Source organism: Lolium rigidum, chromosome 2, assembly GCF_022539505.1.
Source record: "Lolium rigidum isolate FL_2022 chromosome 2, APGP_CSIRO_Lrig_0.1, whole genome shotgun sequence".
Taxonomy (NCBI): domain Eukaryota; kingdom Viridiplantae; phylum Streptophyta; class Magnoliopsida; order Poales; family Poaceae; genus Lolium; species Lolium rigidum.
In genome coordinates, this window is record NC_061509.1 from 107,092,855 (window position 1) to 107,107,210 (window position 14,356).

At 39.2% G+C, this 14,356-nt stretch overlaps 1 protein-coding gene across 1 annotated transcript; it reads right to left on the bottom strand.

Annotated features, from left to right (window-relative positions):
* Nucleotides 1-259: 259 nt before the first annotated feature.
* Nucleotides 260-6,094, bottom strand: LOC124692201 (spermine synthase-like). The gene is made up of 12 exons (XM_047225524.1): nucleotides 5,955-6,094; nucleotides 5,210-5,427; nucleotides 5,054-5,098; nucleotides 4,229-4,305; nucleotides 4,028-4,150; nucleotides 3,753-3,857; nucleotides 3,604-3,676; nucleotides 3,401-3,472; nucleotides 3,106-3,301; nucleotides 1,691-1,820; nucleotides 1,322-1,396; nucleotides 260-644 (listed from the first exon to the last, which is right to left on the bottom strand). Exons 2-12 carry the CDS (start codon nucleotides 5,394-5,396, stop codon nucleotides 567-569), a joined length of 1,161 nt encoding a protein of 386 aa, XP_047081480.1. The 5' UTR covers nucleotides 5,397-5,427; nucleotides 5,955-6,094; the 3' UTR covers nucleotides 260-566.
* Nucleotides 6,095-14,356: the final 8,262 nt, after the last annotated feature.

Genomic DNA, 14,356 nt, shown 5'->3' on the forward strand with positions numbered 1-14,356 from the left:
AAATAACCAGGTTCGTCTCTCGTATCAGGAGCAAAGATGAGAATCATCCTTGACATCATCCAACCTAGGGTTTGAAGATTCTCAAAGAGGAAAAGGAAAAAACGCCCATCAAAACAGAAAAAAAAAACTAAGTTTTTTTCCTTTGTATTTAATCAATGCTGATTGAGGAAGAAGAAAAAATCCAAACAAAACAGAAAAAAAACCCAAGTTGTTTCCTACTTAATTAATCAATGCTGATTATCTTTTCAAGCGTTAGACAAGAGCCAAATTCTTATGCATTGCCGAAAAATCAGTACGATTACCTTGGACAAGAACCAAATACACCCAAAAATGCCTGTCCGCGCTCTAGTGCCAGAGCTAACAAATAAGCAGCGTGCGTGTTACAATAATCACACCCCGGTTTCTGGTTTATCTGTTGCCAGAATTCAAGCCAACGATCTTATCCATCATATATATAGCACGAAACGCATCCCACACCATAATCCTGTAGCTACTATATCTCATAAGTACTACTTCATGTCCGACATGGATATCAGAGGAGAGGAAGCTTTTCTTGGTGCCCTCATCTAAGAAGCAGTAAGAATTTCACCCTGCGGCGCCATGGCAATCTTTGCTGGTTCTGCTGATGTTTCCTCTTGTTTTGCCTGTGATGATACAAGAAATCTCCAGTTGAGTTTTTCGACATTCACGTTTGGCATATGGAGAACCAGGCTAGATATTATGGTAGAAAACTACTTCAAGATTTCTAAGTTCTAACAAATATGGGCGCCACAGAAGATTAGTAATCTTACAATAGAGGTTTTTTAACATAGAAATGATGCCTTAGTGTCTCTATCCCAGTACGTTTTAACAACCTATTTAAAACTCCGGTACTCCTTGCTTAGAGACCAATTGTTGCCAACTGGTCATAAAAAATATACAACATACTAAGATAAATATATTATATTTTGCAGCAGTTAACAAAAGTCTGAAAAGCAATAAAGCCAACTGGACATTTGGAGACTAATTAATTCTTTAGACTGTTCTCTTATTGTATTAGCAGGTAAAGGTATAACCAGTCAACAAGTAAAGTTATCTCAGAAGTCATGGGAAAATGTAAATGTTCCTTTTGAGAAAATCTATCCAAGTTAAGAAATCACACCAGATACAAGACAGGTACACATCACAAAAGATAGAGCTGTAACTTATCAGGGTTTAGGAAATAGTCTCAGAAAGCAGATGGGACAATTAACAGTTACTCACAAAAAGTTGTCCAAATTATGAAAACAAGCACCGATAATAAAGGCAGATTTATCACTCATCAAGGGTCAAACAAACTTACCCGTTCAGTGGAGCCACAGTATTCTTCTAGCTCTCTATTTGCAAAGCTTGGAAGAACAAACGCTGCCCTATGCATCTGGACACCAGCCAAAATTATGAATCAGTAGTTATCTGATGACACTGACAGGGAATTATAATGCAAGATATCTCAAATCTGGGTTGGGGTAGAGTATTTTTGAAGGAAAAGATGAGGTATACAAAAACTTGCAAATTAAAGAAAATAAATCAATGATAGCAGAAAAATTCAGAAAACCTGGAACTCTGCATCATTTTATTAGGAGTGCGTTTGGCATACCAAGACAAAAGCATTACAGTATAATGTAAACTTGGCAGAACGAGATTCGTAGGTAACTTTCTAAATAGGACAAACCTCTGTATTATAAAATCTGATGTCCCTCCCTGCTGTCATAGCACCTTCTAGTTTCTCAATTGGATTTATGGGTACAAGGAAGTTGACTGGTGGACCCTCTTTGGCACATAGCAAAAAACCAATCGCACCACTGCAGATCAAGTAAATGGTGTGTTACAAGTAAACTTCAAACAGAGCAACATCTAGCATTTCAAATATTTCATCTAGAGCTGCAAGCAAGCAACATTTGTTTCTCACAACCTGCAGCACTATGGGTTTAATCAACCACAGTACCAAACAGATACTTTCACTAATCACGTTACTTGACAAATACAATTTTCTTAAGCTAAGCTACCTGTTTCAGGCTAGGTAACCTGGTTATTTCAATCTGAACCATATGTACCTTAATGTTTGTCCATATGGTTGCAACTGGTCACTACTGTAAAATATTGCAGCTCGCATCAACTGACATGACCAGGTAAAATGTATATACAATGTTGGAAATATTTGCTCACTAATGTTTTGTCAGAATAAGACTGGTTCTTTGCATCAGTTGAGCTACATCTGACACATCCTATGATTGATTGCCCAGCACTGCAACCAGTTAGCTGCCAACAATAGTGACAACCATGAGGATAAAACCAGAAAGGTAGTTCACGATTAGAACCAACCAAGTCCCATGCTACCACATTACTAAACTCAATCTTGCCGACATGTCAAAAAGGAAAGAAGAATGTGTTCGCATAAAGCTTAAAACTGAGGGCCTAATATAACTACTCAACTGGGAGTAGCCCACAATTTTGCATGGCTGCCATGCATTAACAGGAAAGAAAACCAACCACGCCCATATATGTTATATGGGGAACTCGGTTTCAGTAATAAAAGGTTATTCTGTTACATGCATTTTAGTACATCCCACCTATCTGGAATATGAATACAAGCTGTTGTGACTACTGACGGCATGGACAGCTTTACAACCAAATAAATAGGCTAAGTTTACAGTGCATGCTAAATTTATCATATTATGCTGCTTGGCAGTTGCTGTGAGATGAAATAGTTAATCTTGCAAAACATAAATAAGCAAACTTGTGTACAACATATATACATGGGATGGCATTATGCTTTATTTATGGTCCACAACAATGAAATTGACCTAAAAGCACTTCGATGAAACCAAATTAAGGAACTTGTATAATTATAAGTATACACCATTTTCTCACAATTTACAATTACATTACTTTACATAACAGTGACAAAAGAATCTTGAATAGACACTGAAAGTACATGTGTTCATAACAATTGTTTTTAAACTCAGAAGTCGGAACAGAATGTGCAGTAACTTGCAAAATGCAACATTTATAGTAAGAACATCAGAAATAGGTGTGCATAGAAAATAGAGGATAAAGGTCAGGGGTAGATGTAAAAAGGGTGATAACCTAGGATATGTCGGGACACTTGTCCAGGCATAGTGGACAGAACCCTTGAAAGTCTCACGGCAGATCGAGAGCATGTCCTGAATCAGATGTGTATGCAACCACATACTCTCAGCTTGATTACAGAGAACACCACCGGGTCTCAGAGCTCTAGCAATTGTCTCAAAAAATGGTTTCTCTACAAGTTCCTGAGCAGGACCTGACATAGAAAATGGCGAAGGGCAACGGCAAAAATAAATAGGCATGCTTTCCAAGACAGCTTGTCAGAAGAGAATATATGCTAGTTGCATAAGCTGACCTATAGGATCTGATGAATCAACGATAATAGCATCATATGTCCCTTCGGGAGAATTTCGTAGGAACTCCACAGCTGGAAGGAAAACAATTTCACCATGAAATTTACAGCATCAAAAACTAAAGGCTACACCTCGCAGATAGGAATTTTGGCAGTTTATCAACAAGTAATGCTGTACTCATGGCCACATGGGATTATCAACATACCATCGCCAACATGAAGTCGAACACGGGGATCTTTAAATCCAACGGATAAATCTGGGAAGAAATCTTTACAAACCTACATGTAAGATGCATGTCAGGAAACTTTAATTGCATGATTATTTTTGTGCGTAAAGGTCAAAGGAAGACTTTACATCAATAACTAGCTGGTCAATTTCACATATATCAATAGACTCCACTGAAGCATGTCTGGCTATTTCTCGAAGTACACCACCATCACCACCTCCAATAACCAAAACCTGCCAGTAGTTTTCTAAGTAAGTGACTAGAGCCCTACATTGTAAATGCAAACAAGGAAAGGTCGATGCTGCTATATAGCAGCACAATATCTCAATGCAATTTCAATCATTAGAGGACATGACAAGGAGTCACATAATTTACTATATAAGAACACATGTCATAAGATTACCTTTTTAGGGGAAGGAATTGAGCAGAGTGGGAGATGAGTAATCATTTCCTGGTATGCACACTCGTCCTTATCAGTCAACTGGACAATACCATCAAGCACAAGGACTTTCCCATAGGTTAACGACTGCATAAAAAAGCTACCATGTTATACAATATTTTGCAAACATAATTTTCGCTTTGGCTGTCAATAGATGAAGATAACCTCAAAAATCAAGACTTCTTGGTATGGTGACTTCCCCTGGTACAAGATCTTTTCCACTTTCAAGGAATGGGCCTCTCCTAAATAGGAAAAATAAATCACATGATTATGAGGAAGAAGTGAATTTGTTTCATTTCACATGTAAATGCCAAAGAAAAATGAGGCGTGAGATGGTACAGAGCAATTGCAATTTCAATGGGAAAGGCATAGTACATGTACGATAAAATGTATTTTTGCAGAAACAGTTCAACATATTTAGGAACAAGGAGTCCAGATTCCCCGGTCAGTATAAACAACGCAGCCATGACCCAGCATTGGAACATTAATTCAACACATTACAGAGGACAGGAATGAAACTAGTGCCAGAGAAACACAGAAAAAACAATGTTACAGAGCTAGAGAGGCGTATTAACGTGTCAAGAGAACTAGTATCTTTGTAAAAAAATAATAATAACACCGTCGGGATCACATAGATGGTCAGTGTTGACATAAACAGTATTACAACGAAAATGAAGCGGTTGTACACTCATATTTATTTATAGTTAGATTTTCTCTTGTCAATACTGAGGCGGGCTAAATTGTTTTCCCAAAACAGAAAGGCTAAAGTGTTCACTAAAAAACTTTCCAATTAATTCAACACAACAACCACGCCCTAATATCAACGCAGGCATGCATCTGCTCAGCCAGTAACCTATGGTGGATTTTTTTCCGCATAAACAGATCTCCTATGGTGGATTTTTTCTCCACATAAACAGATCTCCTATGGTGGATTATTCTATGTACAAGTATGTCCATCAAGTAAAAAATGGGCAGTGGTGAGGGAAATACCTGGCCACATTGGGTTATTGTAGTACTGCACTTTGCTTGCTTTACCTGTATATGAAGCAATCAGATTTAGATAACAAAATTAGAGAAGTTACAGTATATCTGTTGGCAGGTAGAAGTAGAGAGGACGACGTAATTTAGCACCAAGCCAGATATTACCAGATCGGGAGCGGGGTTCGCTGAACCATCCCGACACGACAGTGGCATGGCACTTGGCCTCAGATTCAGGTGCTGCAGCCCTCGCCTTGACGCAGCAAGGAGGCAGCGGCTTAGCGGGGCCATCAATCCCACTTCCCTTTGTCGGTGATGTCCCAGTCGAACCATTTCTTGCGTCTCCACCCTCCATAGATCCCGTTCCTCTTAGAAGTTCCCAGCCTCTGAAAGAAAAAGGGAAAAAAAAACCAAAAGACCATCTCAACGGAGGTGCATACACAATTTATGCAGGAAACTTGGCAGCGCATACTGAACCAGGTAAAGGTACACCCAACATCACACATACACAACAGAATGCAGGTAGTAATGAACGCCAGAGAATCACACCGACAAGAGGCGTGCGCCATGCCAGACATAAAACTGCATGGGGGAACTAAAGTATTTATGCTCAGCAAACGAGGCTCGGCCACAACCACAGCCTGGTATTGATTGATTACAAGAACGTGGGAACTGATTCGAATTGTAAGAACGGCGTATATTAATCGCGAGAACTGAAAGTACTTTTTTTCAAAAGAGATGAGGTTCTGCAGGTAATGAGCGATCCCCGCCTAATCAAAGAATCGATTTTGAACCGACACCAACAAGGGAAAAGAAAAGGAGACATCGATGGCGAAGCTAACGAATACAAAAGGTGCGGGCTAGGGTAGGGTTCCGGAAGCTTCCAGAAGCTCCTTGCGGGTACGGTACTGACCTGGGAGTGGGGAAGCGAGCAGGGGCGAGGCGAGGAGGAGACGACGAGGCGGCGGCGCGAGGGCAGAAGAAATAGGGGACTACTCCGTGGTGGCTTCTCTGCTACTCCTCTCTCTCTCTTTCCTTTTTTTCTTCCGGAATATGTGCTGCTGTGGGGGAAAGGAGATGCACATTGCCACGGGGAAAGAAGGAAAGGGAGAGGAGATTGCTCTCGGAGCGTGGCCATGCAGGTCCCTCCGATCAAAAATAGATGGCCCAGATTAAAAGTCTGGGTACTAATTATTCGACCTGTTCTTATTCCTATTCAAACCCTACGAGCCCCATATTTTATTCCTTTATTGACGTTAAGCTTCCAAAAAAAGCGCCTGAATGACTTCCACATTTCCATTGCTATGTTACAGATTTTCTTTCGAAACAAGTTTGTGTTTTTTTCTCATCTTTTAAGCTAGTGCTCGTATTTTTTCTTCTTTTATTAAGCTAGTGCTCGACCATTCGAAGAAAAAAAACTTGTGCTTGTGTGGTGACCCGGTATACCACTGCATCGTGTAGTATGCAAGTCTGACATAGCACTAGTGAAACACCGTTCCACTAGTATTACATCGCTCAGAGTGGTACAACAGAAACATATGCGGGTCCAAGGCATGTCTATAGAATTACACACAGACTCTGCTACATAAGATCATCATAGCCTCCTACTTTATAATGAGGTAAAACTGCAAATAAACTCCAGAAGATCGACTCGTAGTCTAATCCTAATACGAACTCTATTTGTAGAGTATTTAACTAGCTACAGAGGCTATGAATTGATTCTAGCTAAATAGGATCTAAGTTTAGGAAGCTAGTTCCCTCCTATTGCTAATCTAGGTTGTCTCCTTGTTGGATGTGGTGTTTGAATCCTCTGACAGGTTCATGTCCCTTAAAGTAGTTGTTGATTCCTCGGTCTTCGAGTTGCACTGTAGATCCTCCTTCGATGCCTCCGTATCTAAGCAGGGGATTTAAGAGTGGGATGAGTACGAGCGTACTCAACAAGTTCATTATAGGAAAGAGATGTTTAATGCACTAGCTACGGCATTAGACCAGAAAGTCTAATACCACTGCAGGTTTTCATAATCATTTCTTCAAAAGGTTGCTTTTATTCAGAAGAACTATGTCCGTCAGCCTTCACCGGTTTACTAGAACTTCATGGAGTTCCTTTCCGGCAGCGTTCACAATTCCAAAACCCGAAACAGGGAGTGACTGGTCACGATTCATTACACTCTGCAGAGGTGTGTTGCTTTACCCATAAGAGATCTTAACCTTGGTGCCAACCGAGCACGTTACCCGTTCACACTTCCTTTGGTGTGAGGCCCGGTATAAGGTCATAACCAATTATATTCCTTCGCTACCTCGCACACCCACCCTTTGTTGCATACCCCGACCCTGGGTCCTCGCCGGTGCTCTTATACCAATTAAGGACGGCCCCCGACCATGACAACAGTCTGGGATGAAACCAAACTCCTTCGCTGGTAGCTGCAACCCATCATAGACCACATTACCGTGGGGAATTAGAAGGGGATCCCCACCCTCAAGTTGTTCTGCAAGCCGCAACTGCTACGGTAAGTACTGCATTACCGTGGGGAATTAGAAGGGGCTCCCCACCCTCAAGTTGCTCCGCAAGATACAATTGCTATGGTAAGCGCATCCGTTGATGTACGAGAGGTGGAAATACAATTGATTAGTCCGTCCCACTCCAGATCTTATGGTTAACACGGGTTTTACGGCACAAGAATCACTGGACGACATTTGTTGTTTAATCCTAGATGGATATAAACCCTTTGCAATGGAACCTCCACCATATCAACACAATCCATGGTTCCATTGCCCACCACTTAGTCATATTCATAGTTATGAAAATAGTGGTTTTGTTTTTTTATGCAATAGTGAAAAATATAGTACTTTGCAAGTAATTTGGTAAAAAATACTCAAATGACATGAGCAAGCGATGAACTTGCCTTTCTTGACTGCAAGATTATGCAGGCAAGGTCTTCGATACGCAATAACTCCAAATTCTGAAATAGCATCATCGTCCGGTAAGGACGATGTTTAAAAGATTGGCAAGGATGCAATAATGCGTAAGTATGAGATGCAATCGCTCTAAGAGTGACCTAACCCCGATGATTTAGGATTAGTGAGTGGTAATGATTAGTTCAGGGTGTGTTGCACTTTTAGAGTGATTCACAAACAAGGTTCTTATTCAGGTTTGTGTTGGTTTAGAATCATAAGCAAGTGGTAAAATACAGCATAGTAATCAATTGAGCACACAAGGAATGATAATTGGCATAATGTTAATATGTAAAGAACAGTTGTCAGTTTTAGTGCTATATGGCATGGTTAATGATTACTTGTTATATTCTTCAAAAGAATAACTTTTGAAGAACATGTTCTTTAATAAAGAACAAGTATGACAATTGGTTTTGTGGGTTTCTAGAGTTTATTATGGTTCCAAGAAGTTTCTGGAGTAAGCATTAGATGGATCACAACAATGTTGGATTCATCGACACCTAGGGTTTGTAATGTTGAGTTAAGCCTAGGCATCCTAAGCAATTATTCATACAAGGTTGCTATCAAGATTGGTTCATCTTGTTGGTGATAGCTAGCTAGGGTTCATAGGTCCTTATAAGTAGGGTTGATGATGATTCTCTGTTTACTTCAAAAGAATAATTTTTGAAGAACATACTTCTTAAGTAATAAGAAGTATTTCAGTTAATGGTGAGGGTATCTAGAGTTTCCTATTGGATCTACTAAGTAAGGGATGGTGGTTTCCTAAAATAGGACGATTAATGATTATTTCACACTAATAGGGTTTAGTGTGCATGGAATAGGATGCACAATATTGGCATGGTTGCTAATGGAGTTCATCACAATGGTGTGATGCTAAGCATGGATGAATAAGGATGATGGTTTTGGCATTAGAAGCTAGGGTTTCGACTTGGTTGATCCTAATTTGATCATCTAGGTGGGATAGTATGCATACATGGAATATTAAATTCTTAGTGATAGGGTTCTTGTATCTTATGTGATTATGAACAAGCATTGAGTTGCTCATTATAAACCTATGAATGAAAAGAAAGTGTTATGATCATATAATATAACCTAGGGTTTGGGTTAGTGGCAAATTAGGGTTCAAATGGATTAGTGGAGTTAGGGTTCCTAATGAATTAGGGTTTTAGAATTCCACATAAAATTATGAACTATTATTTTATGTATAATGGAACTAGGGTTTCCTAATTTACCATATAGTTCTTAAGGTAATAACTTCATGATAAGCTTGAAGTTATTAATCACTTTATAATAAACATAAGATTGGATTTGGCATTTTATTATTTTTAAAGAATTAATAATTAAGGTAATTATTAATTAGGGTTTTAAATCCTCCTAATAAGGATTTAATAAGTTAATAGTAAAGGAAAATTAATTTTAATATTTTCTTTATTTATTTACTGGTTTTTATTTATTTTAGGAAGTTTTCCTAATTATTGAATTTTAATTGAATTTAGGATTTAAAAGAAAAGGCTTAGTTAATAAGTATTAAATAATTAAATTTTTATTAAAAATAAAAGTTCCATATTATATTTTTATTGGATAGATTTTATTTCTAGGAACATTTTGATATCTAATATGTATTCTGAGTTGAAATGAATTTTCTATATTATATCAAAGTTTGAGACATTTTTCTGGTTTTTTATTTAAACGGACATACTAACTGTACCGAACTAAACCTAACCGCACCCACTGACTAGTGGGACCAATGCTATGTGGTCTGCCACGCAAGCAGCGACTAGTCAAAATTGACCAGGGTGTTTGACCTCGCCGGCGGTCGACTGAGGGTGGCGCCGCCGATTTACGGCCTCCCTGGACACGAAACTAACACCTATGGACTCCCCTCGACATGCTGGACACCGTGGTGGTGTTGGATTTTCAAATGGATCACCGGAGCATCGCCGGCAAACATGTCCGCGGTGGAGAAACTCCGGCGAGAACTCGAATCGCATGCTATGGTTGATGAAAATGCACAAATAAGAGTACTCTGAGCGCGCACACTCACCCTGATTATGTTGAGATGGTCAGCGAGGTCGGGGAAGGTTGGAGATGGCGGTGATTTTGAAATTGCCGGTGAACCCGAGCGAAAGGAAATCGTCGAATTAGCTTCACCCAACGCTCCCCTGGATGACTGGTCAAAATTGACCAGGGTGTTTGACCTCGTTGATACGTCTCAAACGTATCTATAATTTCTTATGTTCCATGCTAGTTTTATGACAATACTTACATGTTTTATATGCACTTTATATCATATTATGGCATTTATTGAACTAACCTATTAACAAGATGCCACAGTGCCAGTTTCTGTTTATTATGTCTGTTTATTGCAGAAAAGGCCCAAAAATCAAAGTGCTCGGAAAAATCCAGAAAATTCACAGAAATTCTATTTCGCCGGAAGACTCACGGAGCCAGAAGGGCAAGCCAGGGGGAGGCCCAGGGCCTCCACACCATAGGCCGGCGCGGCTAGAGGGGTGGTCGCCCCACACTATGGGGTGGGCCCCTCGGGACTCTTCCGACTCCGCCTCTTCGCCTATTTAACCCCTCGTGACCTAAAAACTCGACACCAATTGAAGAAACTCCAGAAAGACTCCAGGGGCGCCGCCGCCATCGCGAAACTCCAATTCGGGGGACAGAAGTCTCTGTTCCGGCACGCCCCCGGGACGGGGAATTGCCCCCGGAGTCATCTCCATCGACACCACCGCCATCTTCATCGCCATTGCTGTCTCCCATGATGAGGAGGGAGTAGTTCCCCCCGAGGCTGAGGGCTCTACCGGTAGCTATGTGGTTCATCTCTCTCTCCCATGGTGTGATCTTTATGTGATCATGAGCTTTGTATCACTATTAATCTATGTGCTACTCTAATGATGTTATTAAAGTAGTCTATTCCTCCTCCATGATGTAATGTTGACAGTGTGTGCATCATGTAGTACTTGGCGTAGGTTATGATTGTAATCTCTTGTAGATTATGAAGTTAACTATTACTATGATAGTATTGATGCGATCTATTCCCCCTTTCATAGCTATTGTTGACAGTGTGTATGCTATGTTAGTACTCGGTCGAAATTGCAACGGTCTATTATGCTCTAGAGGTTACTTAAATATGAACTCCGAATGTTGTGGAGCTTGTTTACTCCGGCTTGAGGGAGCTCTTGTAGCCCTACACAATGAATGGTGTTTATTATCAAACAAGAGAGTGTATGTAGCACAAGTGAGAAGTTATTTATTTGTTATGTGATCAATGTTGAGAGTGTCCACTAGTGAAAGTATGATCCCTAGGCCTTATTTCCAAATACTGCAAACATCGCTTGTTTACTGTTTTACTGTATCTTTACTTCCTGCAATATTACCACCATCTATACCACCTGTGTTTTACTATCTCTTCGCCGAACTAGTGCACCTATACATCTGACAAGTGTATTGGGTGTGTTGGGGACACAAGAGACTTCTTGTATCGTAATTGCGGGGTTGCTTGAGAGGGATATCTTTGACCTCTACCTCCCTAAGTTCGATAAACCTTGGGTGATTCACTTAAGGGAAACTTGCTCGCTGTTCTACAAACCTCTCGCTCTTGGAGGCCCAACACTCGTCTACGAGGAATAGAAGCGTGCGTAGACATCAAGCTATTTTCACGGCGCCGTTGCCGGGGAGGTAAGGTAAAAGGTATTCACATCCTCCGACTACTAAGCTATTTCCTAGCATTGTTGCCGGTGTGTGAGTGCTCGAAGCTATTTCCTTTAGATCCTGCAATTGCATCTTTTTGTTTCTTGTTTTTATTTTTCACTAGTTAGGCATAATGGAAACAATAGTGAGCTTTTTAATATATTTCCTGAGTTAAGACACGAATTGTTTGATGCGAAAATTAAAAAACCTATGGAACCTTATTTGCATGATAGTAGCAATGTTATTAGTATGAACGCAATTACTGCTAATGCTATGGAGAAGTCTAAGCTTGGGGAAGCTAGTTTTTGTGATCTTTTTAGCTTCCCGTCTTTAGGGGAGAAAATTAGCTCTGATAATACTTTATCTCACATATGCGATAACTCTAATAATGCTTGTGATATTTTAAATCCACCTACTGAAAGTTTTCCTTTCAAGATACCCATGAAAATTATTGAACTTGTTGTGGATAACCGCTATGAAGGGGATGGAACTGTTCATCCTGGAGATCATTTACTGTTTCTACATGAATTATGCGGGTTATTCAAGTGTGCAGGTATTTCTATGGATGAAGTTAGGAATAAATTATTCTCTATGTCGTTGTCTGGTAAAGCGGCGCATTGGTATAAACTGCTGAAGGATGGACATTCTCTTGATTGGAAGGATATTGTGCCTCTATTTTATTCTAAATTCTATCCTCCAAGTGAAATTCACAAAGACCGAAACCGCATATATAATTTCTGGCCTCATGAAGGAGAGAGTATTGCCCAAGCATGGGAGAGATTGAAGTCTTTAATGCTCAAATGCCCCATTCATGAGCTTCCTGGTAATATCATCATTGATAATTTCTATGCAAGACTTTCTTTTCAAGATAAAAACTTGTTGGATACTACTTGTTCTGGATCATTTACACGCAACAAAGAAGAGTTTAAAAGGGACCTTCTTGATCGGATTCAGGAGAATATTGAAGATTGGGAGAACGACAAAGGTAAAGAATCAGGTATAAACTATGAATATGAATGCATTAAGCCTTTTATTGAAACTGTTGATTTTCAAGAGCTTAGTGCTAAATATGGTCTTGATCCTCAAATTATGGTCGATCATTATAAAGCTTTTGCCTCTCATTTTGAATTGCCTAGGAAGAATTTTGATAAGTATCATGAACCTTTTAAAGACACTTGCATGAAGGATGAAACTGTTATTAATGATTGCAATGAACATGTTCAAACTTCTGGAAATGCTATTTCCTATACGCATGTTAATTTTTGCGGAGTTCATAGACCTTGTGAAAAGAATAAAACTGAAGAAGAATATTGTATCCATCACAGGAATGAAAAAACTAGAAAGTGGTCTAGGGCTCTAGATGATCTCGGTGAAAAAGTTTGTGCCCTCTATCCTTTTATTTGTGAACTTTGCCATAGAGTGGGTCATTTTAATTTTCAATTCTCCTCCAATGATAATTTGAACCCCATGAGTGCTGCAAATTTGTCTTGTGATGATGAAATCACTCCTAATCAGCATGATGAACTTACATTATTTTTGGTGTGTGAAGAGTTATTGAGAAAAACTTCTTTGGTGGATATGAGTGCTCTTGATATTAATAGTGTCCTGCATGGGTGCCTGTCTTATTGCATTAATAATTTCCATACAAATACTTACATACAAAATATTTTAGAAGATGACACTCTGCCAAAATATGATAGGACCGCTGTGTGTTTTGAACTTATTAATGAAAAGGAGGAATCCTCCCAAGTTTCTTCCATTGTTTCTGGAAATAAATCAGGTTATGTGGAGAAGCCTCCCATCAAGCCTCTCCCTCCTAAAGAAGGGAACGGGGAGAAGGAGAAAAAGAAGAAGAAGGGAACGAAGAAGAAGAAGAAGAAGGGGGGGAATAAAAAGAAAGAGGTAATGGCATATCCCCGCGTGTATGAGATAACGATAGGTAACCGTAAGTATGTTGCTCCTAATGATTATGATAATGAATCTGAGTACAATGATCTTCCTATGCCCTTTACCTACATTAGTGATTATGATTTAGAAGAGCACACTACTTTTGATATTGAAAATCTCTGGGAAACTAATTCTGAAAATGACGATGATAATAATTGCCATAGTATTAATACTATCCATGTTTCTTCCCATGACGATATAGAAAGCTCTAAGCTTGGGGAAGCTTGTTTTGATAAACATGATATTTTTAGTCCCCCAAGCATGGAGGAGAAAATTTACTTTGATGATATTTTACCTCCTATATATGATGATTACAATGATGACTATCATATTTTCGAGTCCACCTACTATTGAGGAGAAAATTAATTATGATTACAATATGCCTCCTATATATGATGATTATGGTGATGAGAATAATAATGATAGCTATTTTATTGAATTTGCTCCCACTACAATTAATAGTAAAGACTATGCTTATGTGGAGAGTAATAATTTTATGCATGTAGCTCATGATAAGAATGTTTCATGTGAAAGTTATATTGTTGAGTTTGTTCATGACGCCACTGAAAGTTATTATGAGAGAGGGAAACATGGTTATATGCATCTTAATAATATTAAGTTTCCCCTCTTTATGTTGAGAATCTTGAAGTTACTCGAGTTTTATCTTCCTATGCTTGTCACTTTGTTCTTCATGAATTTATTTGTGAACAAGATTCC